General features: G+C 53.8%; 8 protein-coding genes across 8 annotated transcripts; 3 read left to right on the top strand and 5 right to left on the bottom strand.

The window, feature by feature from the left end:
* The first annotated feature begins 34 nt into the window (after nt 1-34).
* On the top strand, nt 35-1669 carry BZA05DRAFT_167004 (Alpha/Beta hydrolase protein). Its single transcript, XM_051479156.1, has 5 exons — nt 35-292; nt 360-368; nt 422-476; nt 542-858; nt 913-1669. Exons 1-5 carry the CDS (start codon nt 138-140, stop codon nt 1385-1387), a joined length of 1011 nt encoding a protein of 336 aa, XP_051343106.1. The 5' UTR covers nt 35-137; the 3' UTR covers nt 1388-1669.
* Nucleotides 1556-2498, bottom strand: BZA05DRAFT_332391 (putative methyltransferase-domain-containing protein; the record flags this gene model as incomplete). The annotated part of the gene is made up of 5 exons (XM_051480646.1): nt 1556-1669; nt 1728-1826; nt 1885-1948; nt 2009-2152; nt 2221-2498. The coding sequence occupies 5 exons, from the start codon at nt 2496-2498 to the stop codon at nt 1556-1558; spliced, it is 699 nt and encodes a 232-aa protein (XP_051343105.1).
* A 65-nt stretch (nt 2499-2563) lies between these two features.
* Nucleotides 2564-3587, top strand: BZA05DRAFT_387351 (acyl-CoA N-acyltransferase). The gene has a single exon (XM_051482568.1). The coding sequence runs from the start codon at nt 2686-2688 to the stop codon at nt 3184-3186; it is 501 nt and encodes a 166-aa protein (XP_051343104.1). The 5' UTR covers nt 2564-2685; the 3' UTR covers nt 3187-3587.
* Nucleotides 3588-4629: 1042 nt separating this feature from the next.
* On the top strand, nt 4630-7252 carry BZA05DRAFT_387347 (phosphatase 2C-domain-containing protein). The gene is made up of 7 exons (XM_051482567.1): nt 4630-5039; nt 5300-5612; nt 5704-5777; nt 5836-5920; nt 5977-6183; nt 6236-6496; nt 6557-7252. Exons 1-7 carry the CDS (start codon nt 5004-5006, stop codon nt 6910-6912), a joined length of 1332 nt encoding a protein of 443 aa, XP_051343103.1. The 5' UTR covers nt 4630-5003; the 3' UTR covers nt 6913-7252.
* On the bottom strand, nt 7253-8631 carry BZA05DRAFT_387346 (putative hydrolase). Its single transcript, XM_051482566.1, has 2 exons — nt 8309-8631; nt 7253-8247 (listed from the first exon to the last, which is right to left on the bottom strand). Exons 1-2 carry the CDS (start codon nt 8546-8548, stop codon nt 7393-7395), a joined length of 1095 nt encoding a protein of 364 aa, XP_051343102.1. The 5' UTR covers nt 8549-8631; the 3' UTR covers nt 7253-7392.
* A 5195-nt stretch (nt 8632-13826) lies between these two features.
* On the bottom strand, nt 13827-14599 carry BZA05DRAFT_166924 (phosphatase inhibitor-domain-containing protein). The gene is made up of 2 exons (XM_051479155.1): nt 14198-14599; nt 13827-14107 (listed from the first exon to the last, which is right to left on the bottom strand). The coding sequence occupies exons 1-2, from the start codon at nt 14412-14414 to the stop codon at nt 13872-13874; spliced, it is 453 nt and encodes a 150-aa protein (XP_051343101.1). The 5' UTR covers nt 14415-14599; the 3' UTR covers nt 13827-13871.
* Nucleotides 14600-16594: 1995 nt separating this feature from the next.
* Nucleotides 16595-17412, bottom strand: BZA05DRAFT_387336 (uncharacterized protein). The gene has a single exon (XM_051482565.1). It carries the CDS (start codon nt 17068-17070, stop codon nt 16807-16809), a length of 264 nt encoding a protein of 87 aa, XP_051343100.1. The 5' UTR covers nt 17071-17412; the 3' UTR covers nt 16595-16806.
* BZA05DRAFT_368447 (BRO1-like domain-containing protein) lies at nt 17413-20757 on the bottom strand. Its single transcript, XM_051481585.1, has 7 exons — nt 20528-20757; nt 20449-20464; nt 19472-20399; nt 19170-19419; nt 18543-19117; nt 18078-18483; nt 17413-17993 (listed from the first exon to the last, which is right to left on the bottom strand). Exons 1-7 carry the CDS (start codon nt 20542-20544, stop codon nt 17732-17734), a joined length of 2454 nt encoding a protein of 817 aa, XP_051343099.1. The 5' UTR covers nt 20545-20757; the 3' UTR covers nt 17413-17731.
* Between the last annotated feature and the right edge of the window lie 135 nt (nt 20758-20892).

Genomic DNA, 20892 nt, shown 5'->3' with positions numbered 1-20892 from the left:
GTAAACCACCGACTAGAGGTTGTATGTAAATAATCTCACATGTTTCAATGGGTCCTGTCAAATACCCGACGTCAACCGGTCAGCAGTATATACAGTCTCGGACATTGCTCAGCAGAGCACATTGTCTACACCCTTGAATGATCACAGCCATGTCTTCGGAATTCTTCCCATCCTTCACCAACGTCATCATCCCCGCAAATGACAATGTGCAACTGTTTGCACGGATCCGTGGAATCGACCCTGGAGACAGGAACAAGCCGATTCTGGTTCTGATCCATGGATATCCTCAGTCGTTCGTGCCCCTCTCTACTAGTATACTGACGATTTCACGACCGATTTGAAGCTAAAATTGATGATAGCTCATGGGAGTAAGAGCCCCTACTGCCGCGGCCACCAGACGCCATCTGATACATATCCAAAGGTTCCGCTTTGCTCCACAATATCTTCCGCCGGATCTACCACTGTTCATTCCCGATGTACGTAACATCCGCCACTAGGTACCGTAGGCCAAAGGTAAGCAATGCACAACTGACGCCCTCAGCTCCCTGGCTACGGCGAGAGCACCAAGTCAGTGCCCACGACCGAAACCTCCGCATACTCCAAGCATGCGATCGGGCGTGACATTCTCGACGGGCTAGCCAAATGTCTAGGCTTAGTTGCCGGCGGCGGCGGCCCCAAGCAGAAAGTGATTCTGTGTGGTCACGACCGCGGAGCACGGATCATCCAGCGGATCGCCTTCGATTTCGAGGACTACCCGCTGTTCGATATTCTCGGGATTGTGCTGGGGGATATCGTGCCCATCACTGTACAGTTCCAGTCGTTTGCGAATCCAGTTCATGCGGCTGCGACGTATCATTGGTTGGTGCCACCTGCCCGGAAGGGCAAGCAAGTAAGGTTGCTGAATGAACGTAGGTCGCTCTTGGCTGCACCATATCCTATACCAGAAACTATGATTGAGAAATACGGAGGTCCTGAATGGGTGGGGAACTGCCTCACGGGCTGGGGTGGGACCTCGGAGAAGGGCCGCGCCAATTTCTTGGGTCCGACCGGTGTCGAGGTTTTCAAGCAGCATTTCATCAAACCATCGGTCATTGCGGCGTCCTGCGCCGACTACCGTGCCGCAGCGCATATAGATGCCCAATTGGAGGCAAAAGACCACGAGGAGGGAAAGAGGATCAAGTTCCAAACTTTGGTGGTCTACTCAAAGAAGTATTTGGGTTCGCGTTATGACGTTACGGCTGTGTGGAGGGAATATATGTCGTACAAGGAGCGTCTCACAACATGTGGAATCGAGGAGGTTGGTCATTTTTGCTTTGAAGAAGATCCTATGCCGTGTTATGTGGCTATCACCGACTGGATGCGGGAAGTTCTACGGTTAGATATGTAGGTGCTTTGTAGTATCTCCCACGGTGGACCAATGGAGATAAATGCAAATATGTAGCTGCCCGCCTCGTCATTTCATTCGTCATATCATAAAAGGATGCCTATCTATACTTTTTTTGTCATGATGTACCTGGATATTGTCAGTAGGATAGCTCATGGGAATCGAATCAACCTACAGATGCAGATTCTCCCGAGAAAATGCCGCATATTCAGGCTCCTGTCGGAGCTCAGTGATTTCGTGCATGCTAAAGCGTTTTTTGAGCGTCTTCACAAATTGCATGTCGGCCTATTACACGCCATTGTAAGTATGCATTGAGTGGTAGCTGTCGGTCGACCAAACATACCCTTCTTCGTTGCTTGAAGCAGAAGTAGACGACCGTATTGTCGGAAACTAGAGCTTTTATCGTCTTCTCTAGTAGTGGGAAGGCCGGCTCATAATAGACCTGCATGGCCGTTTAGTTACTGGCAATGGAGTCGGAACGATGTAGGGATATTCGGTACGCAATCCGCGGCGAAGACGATGTCTATCGGTTTAGTAGCTATTACTTCGGGGATGGGATCCTTCCTTCGGAGAAAATGAGCTCACAGAAACAACGAAGCGCCCCCCGGAAGAAGGGTGACTTACCAATCGAGTAGCTCCACCTTGAGCTCGGGCACCTTCTGCAAGCCATTCAGCGCGATGTTCTTGTGTATCAGGTCAATCATCGCGTCCATATCGGTGACGAACAGCTCGCTTCCTTCGAGATCACATCCTGCGGCTACCGCCAGTCTGCGAACACAACGAACAGACAATCAACTCCCGCTCCATGTCGCCCGTGCCGCAACAGAAAGACCCACGAAGTCAACCCGCCTCCAGCACCTAGTTCGAGGATTCGCTTGTTCCGCAATCCGTGGGTACCCATATACATCTTCAAGACATATTTCGTCAGAAGTTCCCCAGCAGGCCATATCTGTCCGCCACAGCCCTTCGCGAGGTCTTCGTGGAGCTTTATTGGCGCGGCGAGAAGTCCTCCAAAGTCCGTTTCCGTATCGCGGGCTTGCATTATCGTTGGATGCGCAACGATGCCATCGAACTGATCGTGCTCCACATCTGAGTTATCATCGAAAAAATTCATATCGGTGGCGTTGTGAGGTTGAGGGTATCGGTGTTGGATTGCGGAAAATGATTGGAGAATGGAGATAACAATGGAGGGGCAGCAAAGTGGGTGGACCCTTGCATCACTGAGCCGCTTAGGTGACACAAATTAGCGAACCACACAAAAGTCTCCCATCTCCGTCAACTTCCGTTACAAGTTCACCGTCATGGCCGAACCAGTCGATTTGGCCAGTCTCACTTTCGCCCGCCTTCCGGGAAAGTCCATTCCCGCCTCCGCCCGCCTGCTAGCCGCCATCAAACAGACCGAGAAACGCACTTTCCCCGGCAACGAAGCCTTCGATTTCGACTCGGAGCTCAAAAAACGCACGACAGTACTCCACTGCGTCTACCACACGAGAGCAGACGGACCCGAACTTTGCGGCTACACCGTTCACATCCGTTCGAAACTGATGACGCGGATCCATAAAGTCTGCGTGGTCGAGCCCTTCCGGGAACAAGGGATTGGAAAGTGGATGGTGGGTATGGTTCTGAAGGAATTGAAGAAGGCGGCGGCGGAGAATGTTGATCTTTGGGTGGATACGACGAGGGTGTCGGCAAGGAGGCTTTATGAAGCTTGCGGATTCAAGGAGGTGCAGATAGTGAGGAATTACTACTCTCCTGGACGAGATGGAATACGGATGGAGAGAAATCTCGAGGTGGACGCTTGAGACGGGAGGCTTTATGTGACGAAGATGTGACCTGCCATTGCTTCTGGGCCTCTGCCGATGGTATCAGGCCGTGCCGCAACCATCTCAGCCGTCGTCATGTCTAGTTGACGTACAAACCCTGTATGTGCCGACGGCCTCAAAGAAAGCCAAAGCATCCAGGGGGAAATTTAGGTGAGGCGGTCGATGAGGTATGTTTCCGGATGAGGACAAAGACAGAAGCTTTCAAGACATGCACTGATTGGACTGGTCAGAGGCTGGAGCTCTCTATGGACATTCATCCGCGGAGCCGAGACCAAGCTTTGTGATGGCCAGCGGAAGGTCTCCGTGAATGCTGCGTAACCTTTTAATCAGGAAGTGGTCATCTATTGAGAGAAATAAATGAGTGGAGTCGTTATTCTGGGAAGAATTTGCATTAGTTGAGAGGGGATATCACGGATGTACCTCGACGGCTTGCTACGTGGGCAAACACAATTGCGGTGTATATGCCGGCAAGGATTCGGCACTCCGCGACTTGCAAAGCTCGTCGTTGTGCGAGGCATGCGGGCACGAATGAGGCAAGTGTCGACGTGCTGCGGAGCAGAGTCGAAGAACTCTGGGTGGCGGCGTCTAAAGGAGCCGAGCGCACGTAACTACATCGCTACCTGCGTACCGCTTCTCGTCGGGAGCAGCAGCTGCGTCCTCGAGTGCGAGTATTCGCAGTCTTCCTCCTCGATTCGCGCGCTTACTTGCTTCCTATGCACGACGAAAACCTACTCTTCCGGGCGGTAGCCTTTACTGCCGGCGTGGATGTCAGTGGCTGAGTGGAGGCCTCGCTTCAGCCCACACGACAGCCAACCTATCTGGTCCAAAGCACGCGTGCATGGCGTTCTAGCCCTCCTTGTCGGCGCCCTCTCGAACCGCCGGCTATGATTGGTGTCACTGGTGCTGGTAATCGCGGGGTTAGTGGGATCTTCGCCATCTTCGCCACGCATTCTTGATTGACAGATCTCACGAGAGTCTCGTGCGGGCAGACGGGAAGGCAAAAAGCAACGACCCGAATACCGGCGAGAAGAGCCAGAGTGACTCCTTGTGAACTCCCGGGACTCTGCTCAGGAGTATTCTGCCGTGCTACGACATGTGATATTCTGATAGGTATTCCGGGCCATCGAGAAGCCAGCCTGCATGGAAGGAAGTCTTTGCTCGGGTGTGTTCTCTGACCACTTTGCGAACAGGACGATGGGTCTTCGTAATTCAAACCCGCATCCTCTGTAGACTCCGTAAGAATCCAGAGAACTGACTTGATCGAAGTCAATCAAAAAGAAAGAAAAGCAATAGTTGGTTCTTAGGTACGCAAGGAGTCAGCAAAGTCAAATCATTCGAAGAGTTCTCCTCGTGTACACACTGGTGACTGGACATGTAAAATAAGTGCCATAGAAAGCCCCTCCTTCCCTCATCCAAGTTCCCCCGCAGCCGCCGCAACAGGTAGCAACCACCAAAAAACCACGCTAACCCAAACCTGCAACATCAAGAGAACTCGTTCTCTGCCTCCCCTCCCTCCTCCCTCCTACTCTCCTTCCTCCTCCTTTCACAAATCAGAAGAAGCTCGGATTGGTCTATCTAGGACCTTCAGCTTCAGCTTCACCTCCCCCTCCCCGTGCCTCTCAACCATCATCCTTCCTTTCTTCCCCCCTCCCAACCCCGATAACCGCGCATCTCTGTTCTCGTCTTGCCCCACCCCACACCCCGCAACCAAACTAACTGCGACAACCCAACTTCGAGCACCAACCTGCGGTGTCGTCCCATCCTATCTCGAATAACTAGGCTTCACCAGCCTCATCATGGGACAGACCCTCTCTGAACCGGTCGTTGAGAAGGTATGTGGATGCTTGGCAGTTGCTGCTTTCTTTTGCTTCGTGGAGCTACCCTCCTCACCCCCCGTCGAGTGCGATTTCACGATGAGCTGGATGCTCTGTCGCAACCTATCGTTATCATCAACTCTTCCGCTTATCCTACCCGGCGTTATCGTCCAACGATTCTGCGGCAGAATTTTCCCCCAGAAATATTAGCGCGATGATGTTCATTCCTCCTGGATTGCAACGCGGTTGGCTAATTCGTTGCGTGTGTGTGATTCCAGTTCTCCGACACCGGCGCGGATGAGCGACTCATCTACGGCCTCTCTAGCATGCAGGGATGGCGTATCTCGATGGAAGACGCCCATGCTGCCATCCTCGACCTCCAGAACAGCGATTCGCCGCAGCGGCCGACAACGGCTGAGGAGCGCTTGAGCTTCTTTGGTGTTTACGACGGACACGGTGGTGATAAGGTAGCCATCTTCAGTGGAGAGAACATACACAAGATTCTCGCCAAACAGGCTGCTTTCGCCGCCGGAGACTTCGAGCAAGCTCTCAAGGACGCGTTCTTGGCTACCGATAGAGCTATCCTGCAAGGTACGGTGGTCACGCGGGGACGTTGGCGGTGGCGATGGTCACGGATGCGGAGTTGATGTGAAGAATCTTGTCTGATTTGGTGTTTCAAAAGATGCCCGCTACGAGGACGAGGTCTCGGGCTGTACCGCTTCGGCCGCCTTGATCACGAACACCAAAATATACGTTGTATGTTTGCTTCCGACATTCTCAATGGCTCGATTCATGGATGCTTACCGTAATGCAGGCCAACGCCGGTGATTCGAGGACCGTCTTGGGTGTCAAGGGAAGAGCTAAGCCTCTGTCTTTCGACCACAAACCCCAAAACGAAGGTGCGGACATCGCGAGCAGCAGATACCGGACATTCTTGCTGACGACATAACTACAGGCGAGAAAGCTCGGATAACGGCCGCTGGCGGTTTCGTGGACTTTGGTCGTGTTAACGGCAACCTCGCGCTGTCCCGTGCTATCGGTGATTTCGAGTTCAAGAAGAGTGCCAAGCTCCCCCCGGAGGAGCAGATCGTCACCGCGTACCCCGATGTGATGATCCACGATATCGCGGACGACGACGAGTTCTTGGTTGTTGCCTGTGACGGTAGGTTTCCCGATTACTGACTGCCAGCCATCCCGTGCTAAAATGCATCTAGGTATCTGGGATTGCCAGTCTTCCCAAGCCGTCATCGAATTTGTGCGCAGGGGGATTGCGGAGAGACAGGAGCTCCACAAGATCTGTGAGAACCTCATGGACAATTGTCTTTCCAATAATAGCGAAACTGGAGGTGTTGGCTGCGACAACATGACCATGGCTATCATCGGCCTTCTCCGGGGCAAGACCAAGGAGCAGTGGTACGACATGATTTGTAAGCGCGTTGCCGACGGTGACGGACCGTGTGCTCCGCCCGAATATGGTGAGTGATCCTCTTTCCGCCGATTCAAGCACTGGATACTGATGGTTTTTTTTGCCACAGCCGAATCCCGTGGACCACGCAAACAAGGCGGGTTCTCAGGCGACAGCCCAGATGAGTTCGACGACGAGGAGGAAGAAAAGGCCGGAGTCATCCGCTCGGCGTTACGCTCTGGACGTGTAATTGTGCTGGGAGATGGCAGTGAGGTACTCACCTCAGACTCTGCTACCGATGAAGAGTATGATGACGAACAGTTTTCCCAGGGTGAGAAAGACGACGAAGCCTTGGCGAAGGCCCCCAAGACCAAGACGGAGGATGTCGAGATGAAGGACGCCGCTGTCACGAAACCCACCGAAAATGACAGCGAAAAGACGGCAAGCACCAAGGAAGCCGAGACCAAGCAGGTTGGGTCCGCATAAGTAATTTCTGGGTGTCTGTGGCTTTTTCTCGTGTTGGCACTGTTTGAATCCGGCTTTCTTTTCTGTGTGTTTTTTTCCTCCTTTCTGTGGTTTTACTGCGCCAGACAAGTGGATACTTCTTAGGTGTTGGTGTGGTGTGTGGAAGGGGCCTACACATTCTTGATGAATTCTGCAAGCAATGATGATTTAAACGTGGGAAAGTCACAGGTAGCGGTGTTGTGCCGTGCAAAGTGATGGATAGCGAGTTAGAATCCGAAGCGTTCCTCCGTCTGTTTCAGTAGGTGCTGGTCACCGAACAAAAAGCGGTGATTCAGGTTCTGTCTGGTCTAATGGTCTGACACATAATTTCCTGATGGACGTGGCCGAGTAACTGGTTTATTGGGCCGTGATTCATGCCGTATCTATGTAATTCGATTCTCTTCGGATTGATAGTCTATGTAGTTCTCCGTACCTTTTATCGAACGAATCCCGTCATTTCATCTATGGCTCATCCAACTTCTCTCCCATCCCGAACAGCTTCACCGTATTTCTCCACGCCGCCTCAACCACCTCTCTAACTTCAATGCCCTTGACTGCGGCCACGACGACAGCCACGTCCCTGATAGCGGCAGGCTCATTCCTTCCCTTGACCAACCTTCCCTCCACCCACCTTTCCTTCTTCACCGCCGGTGCGCCCACCAATGGGTCCAACCCCTTCAGGAACTTTGCGCTCGCATGGCTAGGTCTGATCTCGCACCAGGGCCCATCCGTCTCCAGCAGAAGGAACTCTAGGGGACACTCCTTGACGACTTCCAGGTTCTCCTCCGTCTTCAGCGAGCAGCCATTGATTCCCACATACAGGCCTTTGTCCACGAGCCTCCGCAGCTCCTCCACAGTGCCCGTAAAGCTATGCACAACTCCGCCCTTGAGCCTTCCCAGACGGGGGAACAGCTCCTTCTCGAAATCCTCCGCGGCGGCTCTCGAGTGCAGAAACAGCGGCTTCCCCACCATCTCCGCCACATCCAGCTGTCTGGCGAACCACTTCCTCTGGACATCCATAGGACACAGCATGAGGCGATCATAGTCGAGTCCGATCTCGCCGAACGCCGCCACGCCCTCGTGCATCGCCAGCTCCTGCAGCTCCTCCAGGTACTTCTCGGCGGCCGCCTCGTCGTCGCCAAACTTCCCCGCGCTGCATGGGTGCACCCCCGCCGTCGCCCAGATGTACCCCGCGTGCTCCTCCGCCAGTGACAGCGCCCGGCGCGACTCCTCCACGTCGCTGCCGGTCACCAGAAGCTTGCGGCAGCCTGTGGCGCGCGCCCGCGAGATCACTCCGGAAAGGTCCGAGGCGTGGACCTACCCCCCCCGTACACCCGTCAGCTACCTAGGTACGAGTAGGACAAGAGGCGGGCCCAACCTGGCGCCCGTGGTACACCCCCGTGAAGATCGGGTCCGTAAGGTTTATCCCGATGTCGATGTAGCGCGGCTCGTATGCGTGCGCATCCGTGGTCGAGGAGGAGACCGAGGACGCGGGCGTGTCGGCCATGGCTGATATCGCTGATAGGGCGCGGGACAACGGCAGTCGCTGTCGCTGGGTGAGGCGTGGACGGCGGAGAAGAAGCGACCCGAGGGAGCGTGGAAATGGCACGGTAAGCATAGGACAGGGAAGGAAGCTCAGTATCTAATGACCCCCCCAAACCCCCACACACACGAATGGGTAAGGTTACCACCAAACCCACCAACGGAACGCGGCTGAAAACTTGACAGGGTTTATTTCTATGGACGCCCCTGCTAACTACGTAGGGCTGAGGCTGAGACCATGGTTGACGAACTGACGAATTACACGGGAATGATTGGAAAACACTTTTTGTGGTGAGTGTCAGGTGCCTAATCAGGCGTAACTACTCTATGTTGGGTGGGGGAGGGCAATGGTGGTGGGAAGATGCCTCGGTGCATGGGATATCACTCGTGGTTGCAGCCTGTTCCATTTCATCATCCCGCCTGACTCGGTGTGCCTACGATCCTCGGGTGGAGGAAATGTTTACTTCTTCGTGGCCGGTCAGGCGGAGGGCCAGCGAGACGAGGCGAGGCGAGGTCACTACATATCCGCTGATGGGGAGTGCAGACAGCCTATAGGGTCGGGAAGAGGGAGTGTACCGTATTTACATCACCAAAGCCTAGGGTACCTGGATAGAATACGCCTACTACCTATACCCATGAAGTTGCCGGTGATTCGTTTGTACATACGTACAAGTTACAACACCCATCCAGATCCGCAAGTGTCATTTTTCGGCCCTGCCCATGACACGGGGGACTTGGGTACTTGGGCATGTACTTGGTTACCTACCCTTGGCTACCTACGTGTTCGGTGTTGGCCCGGTCCGGCACGGCAGGTGCACGCCATCGAGCACCAAGCACCCGGAACCCGAACGTTCGCACGTGGCCCGTGCGTACTAGTCTTTACTCCGACTCCCGAGGCCGGGGACGCGGACGCCCTGCAAGCTGCAGGCTGCACGGGGCGGGTATTCTACCGGTTATCTAGATGTACTTAGCCACTGCGTTTTTGAAGTTTGCGAACTGCCAGGCTGCTGGGGACTGCCCTGGGGACTGCCCTGGGGACTGTCAAGATCTCTGATCGGTCCTCTCGCGGCCTCGTTCTTGATTGAATGCCGCGGCCCGCTACACGATGCAGCGATGTTTTGGGATCAGGAGGGTGCTTTCGTTTCCTATTATTATTATTGTCATACGCTTTTGGTTGCTGGGAGTATGGGAGTACGTCGGAGAAGGTTCGAATGCTGTGCTGGAAACTCCGTTACAGACTGTGGTAGTAGTTGCTTGGTTTCCCTGGGTCAGTACAAGTTCGTCCTCGCAAGAAACGATAACCTAGATCTTGGCTACCTGTGGGCCTTGATCTATTATTTATCAGTCGAATTGAAGAAAGAAAGAAAACACTCGGTGAAGGCGATGCTTCGTCCTCGTTCCTTGCCTATCGAATTCAGAGCCTTTTTTGTTTAATCATCATATCATTCGACCTTACTAGATCATGATCATGACTGTATTACATATCCGGTTCCACTCCCACTATCCCATCGAATTCAGCGCAGCCCCGTCCTTCCGAACGAGTGACAAGCATGAAAAATTGTCACTATCACAGTTCGTCACTCGGGAATATGTTTACTCATGGCTGACTTTCTTGCATGCCCGGATCTACCCAGGGATAGTTACGATACTACCACCGGCAAAAGGAATTCTCTCACGGTAGGTGGATGGATACCTAGCACTTGTGCCCAGAGAGGGCGGCATCCGTACTCTACAATCTCTCGAAGCGGCGACGTTCCGCTCCGCTGTGCCTGTCTAGCATCCGCCCGAATCCCGACAAAATTACAATCCGCGCACGCCACTAACCGCATTCATGCATGCTTATCTTTTTCCTTCCTTCCTTCCTTCCTTCCAGACTCAACGGGTCCAGGACGCCCTCGGAGACGCATAGCTGCATAGCTGCATAGCGGCATAGCGGCAGCGCGGCAGCGCGGACCGGACCGACTAATCCGTGGATCTGGACTAGATCCGGAAGCGGTCCGGTGCGACGCAAAAGAAACCCCCACCCCCCCCCCCCCCTCGGCCGTCCGCGAAACGTCCATTGGATTGGATGGACAGCTGTCACCGTCAACAGCTAGACAGCCCGACAGCCGTCGTATCGTCCGCAGATTTCGTCCGCAGATTTCGTCCGCAGATTTCGTCCGCAGATTTCGTCCGCAGATTTCGTCCGCAGATTTCGTCCGCAGATACGGGCTCATCTATATAGGTAGTAGGTATTAGGTAGTAGGTACGCACATAGGTACGCACATGCCTGCCGGCCTGACGGCCCCGTATCATGTATATAAGCAAAGCACGCCCTCCAATCCAATCCAATCCAATCCAATCAAAGACGTCGAATCAACCCAGGGCCAGCCAGTGAGCCGGAGGAGCTCCGGGATTGGATGCCCTGTATTGGTGCCTGTGCCTGATGTTATGCATAGCATAAATATCCCATTGATATCACATCTCGTCCGGCGGCGGCGGGACGGGGACGGGGACGGAATAGCCCTCATACGTACTTCCGCTCCCCCTTCGTATGTCCCTCCTCCCTCCCTTGAGAACCAACCGAGCTGGGGCGGGATTGATATGTTTCAGCCACCACTAATTGTCCAACCGGAACAACGCACATCATCTTCAGGCGGACGGGGGGACGTAGGACGTGGACGGGCTGACGACGGCGCGCGGCGGCGCGGGGGCGGGGGGGGGGGCAAAGAAAACTCTTCCAAAAAACACATTGCAGAAAGGATGGAAGGAAGGAAGCGGCGTCCCGGACTTCCCAACAGCCAACAGACAGACAGGCAGACAGACAGATAGACAGAAATTGATCTGTTTATGTTTATCTCTTGCCTGCCTATGTTTCGGTGGCCCATACCTAAGTGCATGCAGATTCCAGACTTCCGCCGACGGGGGGAGGTGGGGGGGTCTATGGACGGATCGGGGTGGTGGGAGGGGTGGTGGGAGGGGGTGGGTGAGGGAAGTCTGTGGGTGTGCTGAGACGCTGGACGCTGGGGTCGGTGTGTTGGTGTGTCGGTGTGTTGGTGTGTCGGTGTGTGTGGATGGATGGGCCGTATGTGAGGGTGAGGCAATTGCAATTCCCCGTTGAAGATAAAGCTTCACAGTTGCTCACCCCTACCAGCACCACCACCACCGGCAGCACCACCGATGAATAAACAACAAAAATCACCACCACCACCACCCACCCGCCCCGCCACACCCACGTCCACACCCACCCATAGTTACTTACCCACCATCAATCTGCACGTCTGCAGACCGATCTCACACCCACACGTCCGATCTGTTCAACCGCGCCCTGCATAGCAGTTAACCACCTATCTACATATCTCGCACACCTGGCAGGTACTCTAGGTGGGGCGCATCTAGCAGTATCTACATAATGTACCTAGTATCTACTCTAGTATCTCCCTAGTATATATCTACACACCTACATGCACGCACATCCGAGCACTTCTCTCGCCTCACTGGAACTACTGGGGCTAACTTAACTACCGATATCTCGCATCCATCACCACCACCAGCACTACCACCACCACCACCACCACCACCACCACCACGACACCTGGGAAGTGATAATGCGCGCAGCCCCCCTCCCCTCCCCTCCCCTCCCCCTCCCACCGGCGGAAGTACAGTACGGTACCCGCCTGGACGTAGTACGTATCTAGTATGTATCTAGTTAGAGTGTCTGTATATCTGCAGACGTCGCTGAACTTTCCGAGCACTGCTGGTGGGGGTGGTGGCAGACGCCAATCTCAATCAATTTCAATCTGCGGTGGATGGCCGGTGGGTTAAGGTATGGTAGACTGTCGGGTTGGTTGGAGATTTGGAGAAGGTATCATAGTAAGAGTATATGTACTGTAGTGCTAAGCTACGATACATGGCAGCTCCGAGACTCCGGCTGTCTGCCTGCATACATTGTATATATGTGCTCTCGTATGTACGGTACGAGTGCACATAAGTAACTGTACAGTAACTACAGTACAGTACCTTACGCAGCAGCAGCAGCACGGCCTTGAAGGCCGTCAATCATCAATCGTCGGGCAACGTCGGGGGTCGGGGGAGGGCGGAACGACCTCCACCACCACCACCACCACCACCACCACCACCACCACCACCACCACCACCAGTGATCACCACAAGCACAAGCACAACGTCTTACAGCCCACGCAGCCCACGCAGCTGCGTACGGCACCTCCCATTGCCTGGAGATTAGGCATGTATACCGTCCAACCAGCGTCCAACCACGTCCCTCCCACCCTCCGTCCTCCGTCGTCCACTGTCGTCGTCGAACAACGTCCCCAATCCCCGGTTAACCCATACCATCCCCCCCTCCTTCAAAAGAAAAAAAAATCCGAAAGGGAAGGGGAGAAAAAATAATGTATCCAGTGGTAGTGGGAATCTACGGTAGATACCACACACACACACATGGACGGACACACTCGCTTTTCGCGGGTTCGGGTTTTGCTTTGTTTCGTGTTCTTGTTCCGTTCCTGTCCTGTTTCGTGGCCCTGTTTCGTGCCCCCCTGTGGAGCCCCCAGGGGGATAGTTTTTCCGAAGGACGCAATCCCGGAGGTGGTGGTATGTAGAGAGGCACACAGGAAGTTCTCGGACGCTGACGCTGGACGCCGACACTGGACGGTGGACGCTGGACGTTTCGTGCGTGCAAGTGGGGAAGAAATATATAACCAACCCCCCTCACCCATCCCTCACCTTGCCCCCCCCATCCCTCCCACGCTGACATACGACCCACGCCGACCCCCCCACATTTTCGGATGCAGGTTTAAAGGGGGGCTTGCACAATGCAGACAGCTATGGTAGAAGCCGACATGACGATGTTTGGACGTGACCATGATGGAACTACACTATGTAATTGTACACTAGAAAAAGTATGGGGAAACTGTAATGCGAGTCGGGAGGAATCACATTATCTTTTTCGAGAATTAGAGTTTTTTTCCTTCTTTCTTTTTCTTTCTTCGCGAATTGCTGCTCTCACAATACGGAGAACTCCGGACGAGAGAAACATAGATGGAACACCATATGGTAAAAATCGATACATGAGAACGACATTCTGTGTGGAGAACGAATCACTCCTAAGAATAAAGAGCGAATGCGATACCTGCAAACCAAGCTCGCAAAGACCCAAGCAAGCAAGAATAAAAAGGAACCCAAAGAAACAAAGCCAGCCCAATGATGATGTGATACCCCTAGAAAGCAATCCCATGAAGAAAGAAAAAAAAGAAAGAAAAAAAAGAGGTATCCCGAAAAAACCCAAACCCGAACCTGAACCGAAGAAATGAAAGAAAGAAAGAAACACTCCATATTTCCAGCTTCTAGTATAGAGCAGTCTTAACCCGGATCACCAGATCCCATCGAATCTTCCCGTCCGACTATGTCTGCCTCTTCAGGCCGGAACTAGGTTTTGGCATCTTCTCGTAGGCGTTCTTGCGTCGAACACTGGCTTTCTTGTGGCCGTGTCCGCGTCCGCCGCAACGACTGTGGTTGTGGTTGTGATGATTGTGATTTGCACTGTCGTCGCTCTCGTCGCTACTGCTCTCGTCGCTGCTGGAGTCCTCTTCGCTCGAGCTCTCGTCGTAGGCTCGGGGGCGTGCGTAGATGCAGCAGACTAAGACAACGTGTCAGTCGTGATCGCGATCGCGGGTATGTGGTCTGGGGTGTGAAGTGTGGGGAGGGGGGAGTAGGAGAGGGTGCATACCTTTTGATGATTTCTTTCCCATGCCTTCGTTGTCCACGACGTCTTGATCCCATCGTACACGGCGATCCTCGATCGGCCCTCCGCGCAGCCGCAACGTGCCATCGGGGGAACGAAGCGACGGCTGCAAATTCGGGGATGTCTGCGTGGTCGAGACGGACGAGACACCAGTTGCCACAGCGGCGCGGCGCTCGACGGGGGATGAAGGTGAGAGAAGCATTGCTGATGATGATGAGGAAGAGGTAGCTGTCGGTTGATGATGCTAAGGTATGTAGGATGTATGTCGCTGCTTTGTTTCTAGGGACTGACAGGCAGGCAGAACAGAGGGGGATCGGGGCGATTGTAGGGAATCGGGGATGTGTTCTTGTGGGCCTTGGTTGGGGGTGCGCGGGGGGGGTTATAAACGACTTTTTTTTCTTTCTTTCGGCGAACCTTTGACTTTGAGTGAGTTGAGGATTTTTTAATGAAGAAGCAAAGTGGGTAAGGTAAGTGAATGAGTGCTGAGTGCTCGGTGGTAGCGGTAGCAGCGGAGCAGCAGCGGCAGCAGCAGCGGTAGGTAGTAGTAGTGTGTCTTCACTTAGGGATGTACACCTAGGTCGGGTAGGAGCATGTACGACGAGGGATGTTTGTGTGTGTGGAGAGGGGACGGGCTAGGTAGGGATGTTTGTGCGAAGCAAGTGGTCGGGGATTATGCTGCGGATGAATGACGATGATGTAGTTCTTTCGACGGGTGGTGGTCAGGTAGGTAGGGAGATGGACAGACAGAAGAGATAGGTCGTATTTTGGTCTTTGGGGGAGGGGAATTTGGAGAAATCGTACCGGTGGATGTGGGAGAGAAGCGGAGCAGCAGAGCAGCAGAAAGAGGAGTCGAGGTGGGTGACGAGAGTGTTGTGCGGAGGAGTTGGGGATGATTGGGCGGACGACGGTGACTGGGCTGGTTGTCTCTGCCGTCTTTGCTCTTGTTGACGGCACCGGTCACGAACTTGGTCGCCGGAAGAGGCGACTTACAATCGATCGGATTGATAAGATAAGATAAGATAAGATGGAGAAGCACAACAACAACGATCAGAGGAGCTTTGGAGAGAGCTCTCGGTCGTCGCCGCCGCAGAACCACACGACCACTCACTCCACCAACCATCCCACCTCGAACAGCCGACTTTACCACCACCCCCACCCCCACCTCCTCCACCACCAAGACCACCACCAAGACCACCACCATCGACACCACCGCCACCGCCATCAACATTCCCGACCACAGTGATCACCGCACACCACACTCACACCGCTCTACCCCAACCCTAATATACGTATTGAGATTGAGAGGTCAGAACAACGCGACCTTCAGAGAAAGGACAGACAGACAGATACCGTAGAAAGACAGACAGACCGACTGACTGACAGTGAGACAGATTGATTACCACTTCATGTGGTTAGCGAGAAATGACGTTTTGTCCTCTCCTCCTCCTCCCCTCTCGGGCCAGCTTCAGCAAGACGAGCAGCTCACAAACCCATAGCTCACAACCAAGCAACCCCGCAAGGAAAAGTCACCCCTCCATCGCTACCCACATATAAAACCAGAACAATCTGCTCCCAAAACACAACACCCTCTCGCGACCCGTCCGATCGTACTGTCGACTCCCGATCGACCCACCCCTGCCTCATCTCTGCCTGCGTGCAGCACACACGCTCGAGGCGCGCAGCAGCTGCGAGCTACATGGAGTGTAGGCGGAGCACTCTAAGTACGGTACAGACTCAATTCTGCTTCTACAGTACGGTGCAGCCCCGGCAACGCGTGGATTGGGTGGTGAGCAAGTGGTTCGCGTTTTTTGTGATATCACCATCTTGAGACACCGGACAGCCTCTCCTCCGCACTGGGCAACTTCTCACTACTACTATACATACTCTACAGCTCCCTATCTATCTACATACATTCATACATTCATACCCAATCTATATTCCCTCGGCTCAAACGTGCATGGAAAAGAAAATAAACGCCTTGAGGACAGGGCGCCCGCCGTGCATGGCATGAGATGGAACTCTCCTCCTGGCTCAAAGGAGAGGCCGGTGGCGGTGACGCCTCCACTCTTTGGACCGAATCTCATTTGCATACCGGGTTGGGTTCGGAGTCGCGAGGAAGAGCAGCTGTAGCCGTGGACAAGAGGCAGGCACGTCTGACGACGGCCACTCTAGAGTACCTACACACTCTATCCACTCATATGTTTGGAGCAGTTATCTGTCCTCCGAGACCCGACATGGACAGCAGCCACCGGCAGACCGGAGACGTATGTATGTGTCTTCTCTAAACATCACAGCAAGCACCTCGAGCACCTTAAAACTACGTACTAGAGCAACATTAGCACGCCCAGTGTCCACGTCCATCCAAAGTCGACATCCGAAGAGCGCATAAACCCCCATTGCCACGCGAGACCGGACAGGAGCCGATATCTACCACTGTCATTCGCTACTCCCCCTCCCTCCCCCCCACCCTCCTCCCTTCCTCCGTTCCTGTCTCTCTTTCTCACCGCTCGTTCCTTGTCTCGTCCCTCCGTCCATAGGCCACCGCACCGGATAAGCATTACCACCTCTCCGCGCAAAGCGAGACTCGACTCCAATCATCCATGATTCATCACCAAGGAAGGGGACGCCACACACCATCCGCGCCGTATTGTTCCGGGACCACCCCCCCTAGTTACCAAGCGATATGCACGCCATCTTGACATCGCATCTCGGCAGGCAACCCACTCATAATCCATCCTTTTCCTCGATCGCTCGCTCGCAACCCTACACCCCCCCCCCTCCACCTCCACGCCTAAATTGCACTTGCAAACCACCACTAGGTACAAACAAACACCGGCACTGGGGAGAATACCTATCATACAAACAAACAAACACAAAAAAAAAGAACAAATCGATCGACAAACTTGCGACCCACAACTAACCCGGGACTGAAACGAAACGAATGAATGGCCCGATTTCGATCGTATCTACACTACTCTACCCTTGATGTATGTACTGCCGAGAATCCCTAATCGTGGAGAAAGAGAAAAAAAGCGGCAAGGCGGGTCGACGGGCGGAAGGGACGATTGTTCGGTTGGGCTGGTTGAGTAGTTTTTTTTTGTTTGGGTGGGTTCGTTTCAGTTTCAGTTTCACATGTGCAAGTAAGATGGGGGTGGGACGAGACGAGTACCTAATGACGATCATATTCAATCAATCATGCAATCATGCAATCGTGTCTTGCGCGTATGATATGTAAAAACAAAACGGTTTGAATATAGAACACCTATGTAGAAAGGAAAGGGAAACTTAATTCTCTTCTCTCCTCTTCTTTCTTCAGCAACAGTCTATCTACCTACTCTAGAGAAGAAGTATGCATAGATTATGGGAATTTGGGTTGCATTTTTTTTGACATCCTTCTGCTTCTCGGATTCTTCCTCCGCATCATCCATCCATCTACGATGTGATATCACAAACCATCACTCGTGTTCCCCGATAACGATGATTAAACAAACAAACAAACAAACAAACAAGGCCGATGTCTTATCGAGCGGGCGGCGGCCCACCGAACCGTAGTGGAGTGCTGGAGTCACCTTTCCACAATCCCGGCGTCGGCACGACGGGCTGCAGAGGAGTTGCTGGTACGCTCCGGGCTGGCCTCGGCTGCTGCTGCGGCATCGGGGTCTGCGGGGTCTGTTGCTGCTGCTGCTGCTGGTGGTGAAGTAGTTGCGGGGGTAGCTGCTGGGGTGGAGGGTTGCCGAGCGGAGTTGAGATACGCATATTGTGCAACGAGGTGGTGATCCCACTATATATATATGCGGCGTCATCAGCCAGTCATTTCCTAACGCAACGCAAACCTGACATGTGAAATAGGTTAGCAAGTACTCACACCTCGAGCTGGCCCGCCTCGACGCGTCGCTGGTAGACAAAATGTTTGCACTCGTCCCGTAGCCGGCCGAGGTGCTTTGCAAGGTCGTTGTAGAATTTGCGCCCGCCGTCGAGGTTGCCCATCAGCTCTTTGTACTTGAAGTGGCCGTTCTCGAGCGTCTGGATCGCCGTCTCGCGCTCCGCTAGTGAGGAGTCCATCCGTCTGCATGCTAGGAACGACGAGTTTGCTTCGCGGAGTCGCTGGATTAGCTCTTCTTGCTCCGAGGACTCCTGCGCGAGGAGCTGTTTGTCAGTGTTGTAGCGTGTTTCGAGACGGCTGTTGAACAGCGGCTCGAAATCGGCTGCTTCGACCTTTCGCAGTGGGTTTTCTCGTTCCAGACGGCCTGTTTCAGCGAGGATGGCAGTGGCTGTTTTCTGTCAGTACTTCATCAAACGCAAACAAAGGACGAGAAATGAAGAGACTTACTGATATCATCTGCCTTAGCCTTCTGCCGCAGGGCCTCCACCTTTCTCCGACGGCGAGACTCGAGCCTCGATACCTCGTTCATGCACTGTCGCAGCTTCCCAACCTCACGATCGACCCTCGGCGTTAACGTGGCTCGCGAGGAGTTAGGCACATACTCCTCTAGGTCATGGATTTCGCCCCCAAGCAATCTCATGACTGACTCAAACTCGACGAGTCTTCCGCGCACCAGTCTATCCGAGTCTCCAGCGCTTTCGAGGTAGCCCTTGTATTCCTGAACTTGCTGCGCCAACTTTGCCGCCGCGACCTTGGACGGCTGCCGGTTCCAGCGATCTGTACCGTGCTTCGCACGCAGCTTTTCGTCTTCGGATGCTTCGGTTTGGAGAAGATCGCTGGCTTCTTGGTGCATGCCTATGTTGTTGCTGCGGAGCTTGTCGATGTCGCGGATTGAGGCGAGCAGCTTTTCGACACCGCCTTGCTGCCGGACCTCCTCCGCGTGTGCTACGATCCCGGGAGGAAGACCAAGCGGCTTCTCCAGTGCCTGTAGGGACCCAGGAAGGTTTAGGGATTGTAATACGCTACGACGGTTCGTTAGCTACCCTTCGACACATCGATGTAGGGAATGCTTACTCGTGGAGCTTCGCTGTGAGAGACTCCAGCTCGTCGATTATGGTGTTGTTGACCAGCCGGTCTCGCCTTTCAGCGTATATATTGGCGGCAACATGCACGGCAAATGGTACGAGCTTCGCAAACAGTGGTGCTCCATAAGGACCTGTATCCGAGAGCATACTGGTGCCTTCCGAAACCTCCTTAGGTATCTTCGAAGACACCATCGAAGCTCTAGATATTCTCGGAAGTGATGCTGCCGGTGGCACCAGACCTAACTCCGTCAGCCATCACGTTTGCCAGTTCCCCGCAGCATGTAGAATTACATAGATAAATCATGTCATTGTCTTTCTCCGCGCCCTTCAGCACACTCGTAACTTTCTCCTTCAATTCCATCAGATCTCCCAAGACCTGCTTGTTCAGATACCGTCCCTGTGCGAGTGCTTCATTGGTGCAATCCAGGGAGTCCTTCAGCCTCGCCACCTCCTCGCCGTACTTCGACCTCTCCAAGCAATCGCAAGCCTGTCTGTACTGAGCCGCCGCCGCAAAATGGTAATGTTTGGCGTTCATATGATGAATCCACTCTGAGCGGACACTCGACGACTTCGTCCCAAACTCGGCCGCAGCATCAAAGTAGTCCGACACACTGGCTGCAAGCCGAGCAACCACTGAATCCTTATTTTTATCCTGCACCGCCTTGAGCCAGAAGCACTCCTGCGCTTGCGCCAGCATCAGCTGTTCCAGACATGCTAGCGTCATCGCGTCCATGTCCTCGGGCGGTGTGCTGCGGAGCTCGGGTATGACGGATTCGCGCAGGTATTTCAGGACTCCGGCGGCAGCGCAGTAGTAGTTACACGCCGTTTTCACGCCAGCAGCGGATGCGCCGCGGCGCGAGGTAGTTGCCAGCTGCGAGTATAGAGAAGCAAGATTGTACAGGGTGTTTGCGCGTTCGAATTGTAGGTTGTTCTGTGTCACGGGTTTGCTGGTGTTGTAGCCCAGGGCCGGATACCAGGTGAAATCGGCGCCGATGTCTATTGGGAACTTTCCGCCGATCCACTGGAGCTGTGCTGCGTACTCGGCGAGCTTCCGGATACCGCTCTGGTGGGGTTCTTGGACATTGATCGCGTCGGCACGTAGTTGGTCGATCGCCGCGAGGTCCGCCGAGAACATGTCCGGGTGTTGGTCATATTTGGTAGATATGTATTGCTGTACGGCGTTGGCAAGCTCGAGAGGACTCGACTGGCGGAATGGGATCTAGGACTTCGTCAGTCGCCGGCAATCGAGTGTGTGGAGTATAAGTTACGTCAAGTATAGGCGCGCTACAATGAATGTTGGTCAGAGACGATACTATGCGCGGGAGGGAGGGAAAGTTTGATGCTCACGAAGTCATATTGGCCATAAGAGAGGACCAAATATCAGCAGGAATGCAGGGGGAGACGTGAAACTTGGCGTCTGTTCGGAATGGTAGAATCTAGATAGCTTGCAGCGGGTACCTGATCTCGTGGATAGAAGGTGGTGGGGGAAATGTTAGTGGGGTCATGGATTGCGACACGAACGTCATCGGCACTGATACATGCACGTGATATGGAGCTCTACCTATCCGATCATGAACTCTGATTCAAAGAGTAACATCATGATGAACCAAAGCTATCAAAAATTCTTTAACTCTCCCTATGATACGTGATATGGTTACTAAAGAGCGGTTACTAAAGAGCGGTTACTAAAGAGCGCATCCAATCTACACATA

Source organism: Tricharina praecox, assembly GCF_024521635.1.
Source record: "Tricharina praecox strain CBS 144465 chromosome Unknown BZA05scaffold_3, whole genome shotgun sequence".
NCBI classification, from domain to species: Eukaryota; Fungi; Ascomycota; class Pezizomycetes; order Pezizales; family Pyronemataceae; genus Tricharina; species Tricharina praecox.
The sequence above is the reverse complement of the archived record's forward strand: the minus strand, read 5'-3'. Positions and strand labels throughout refer to the sequence as shown.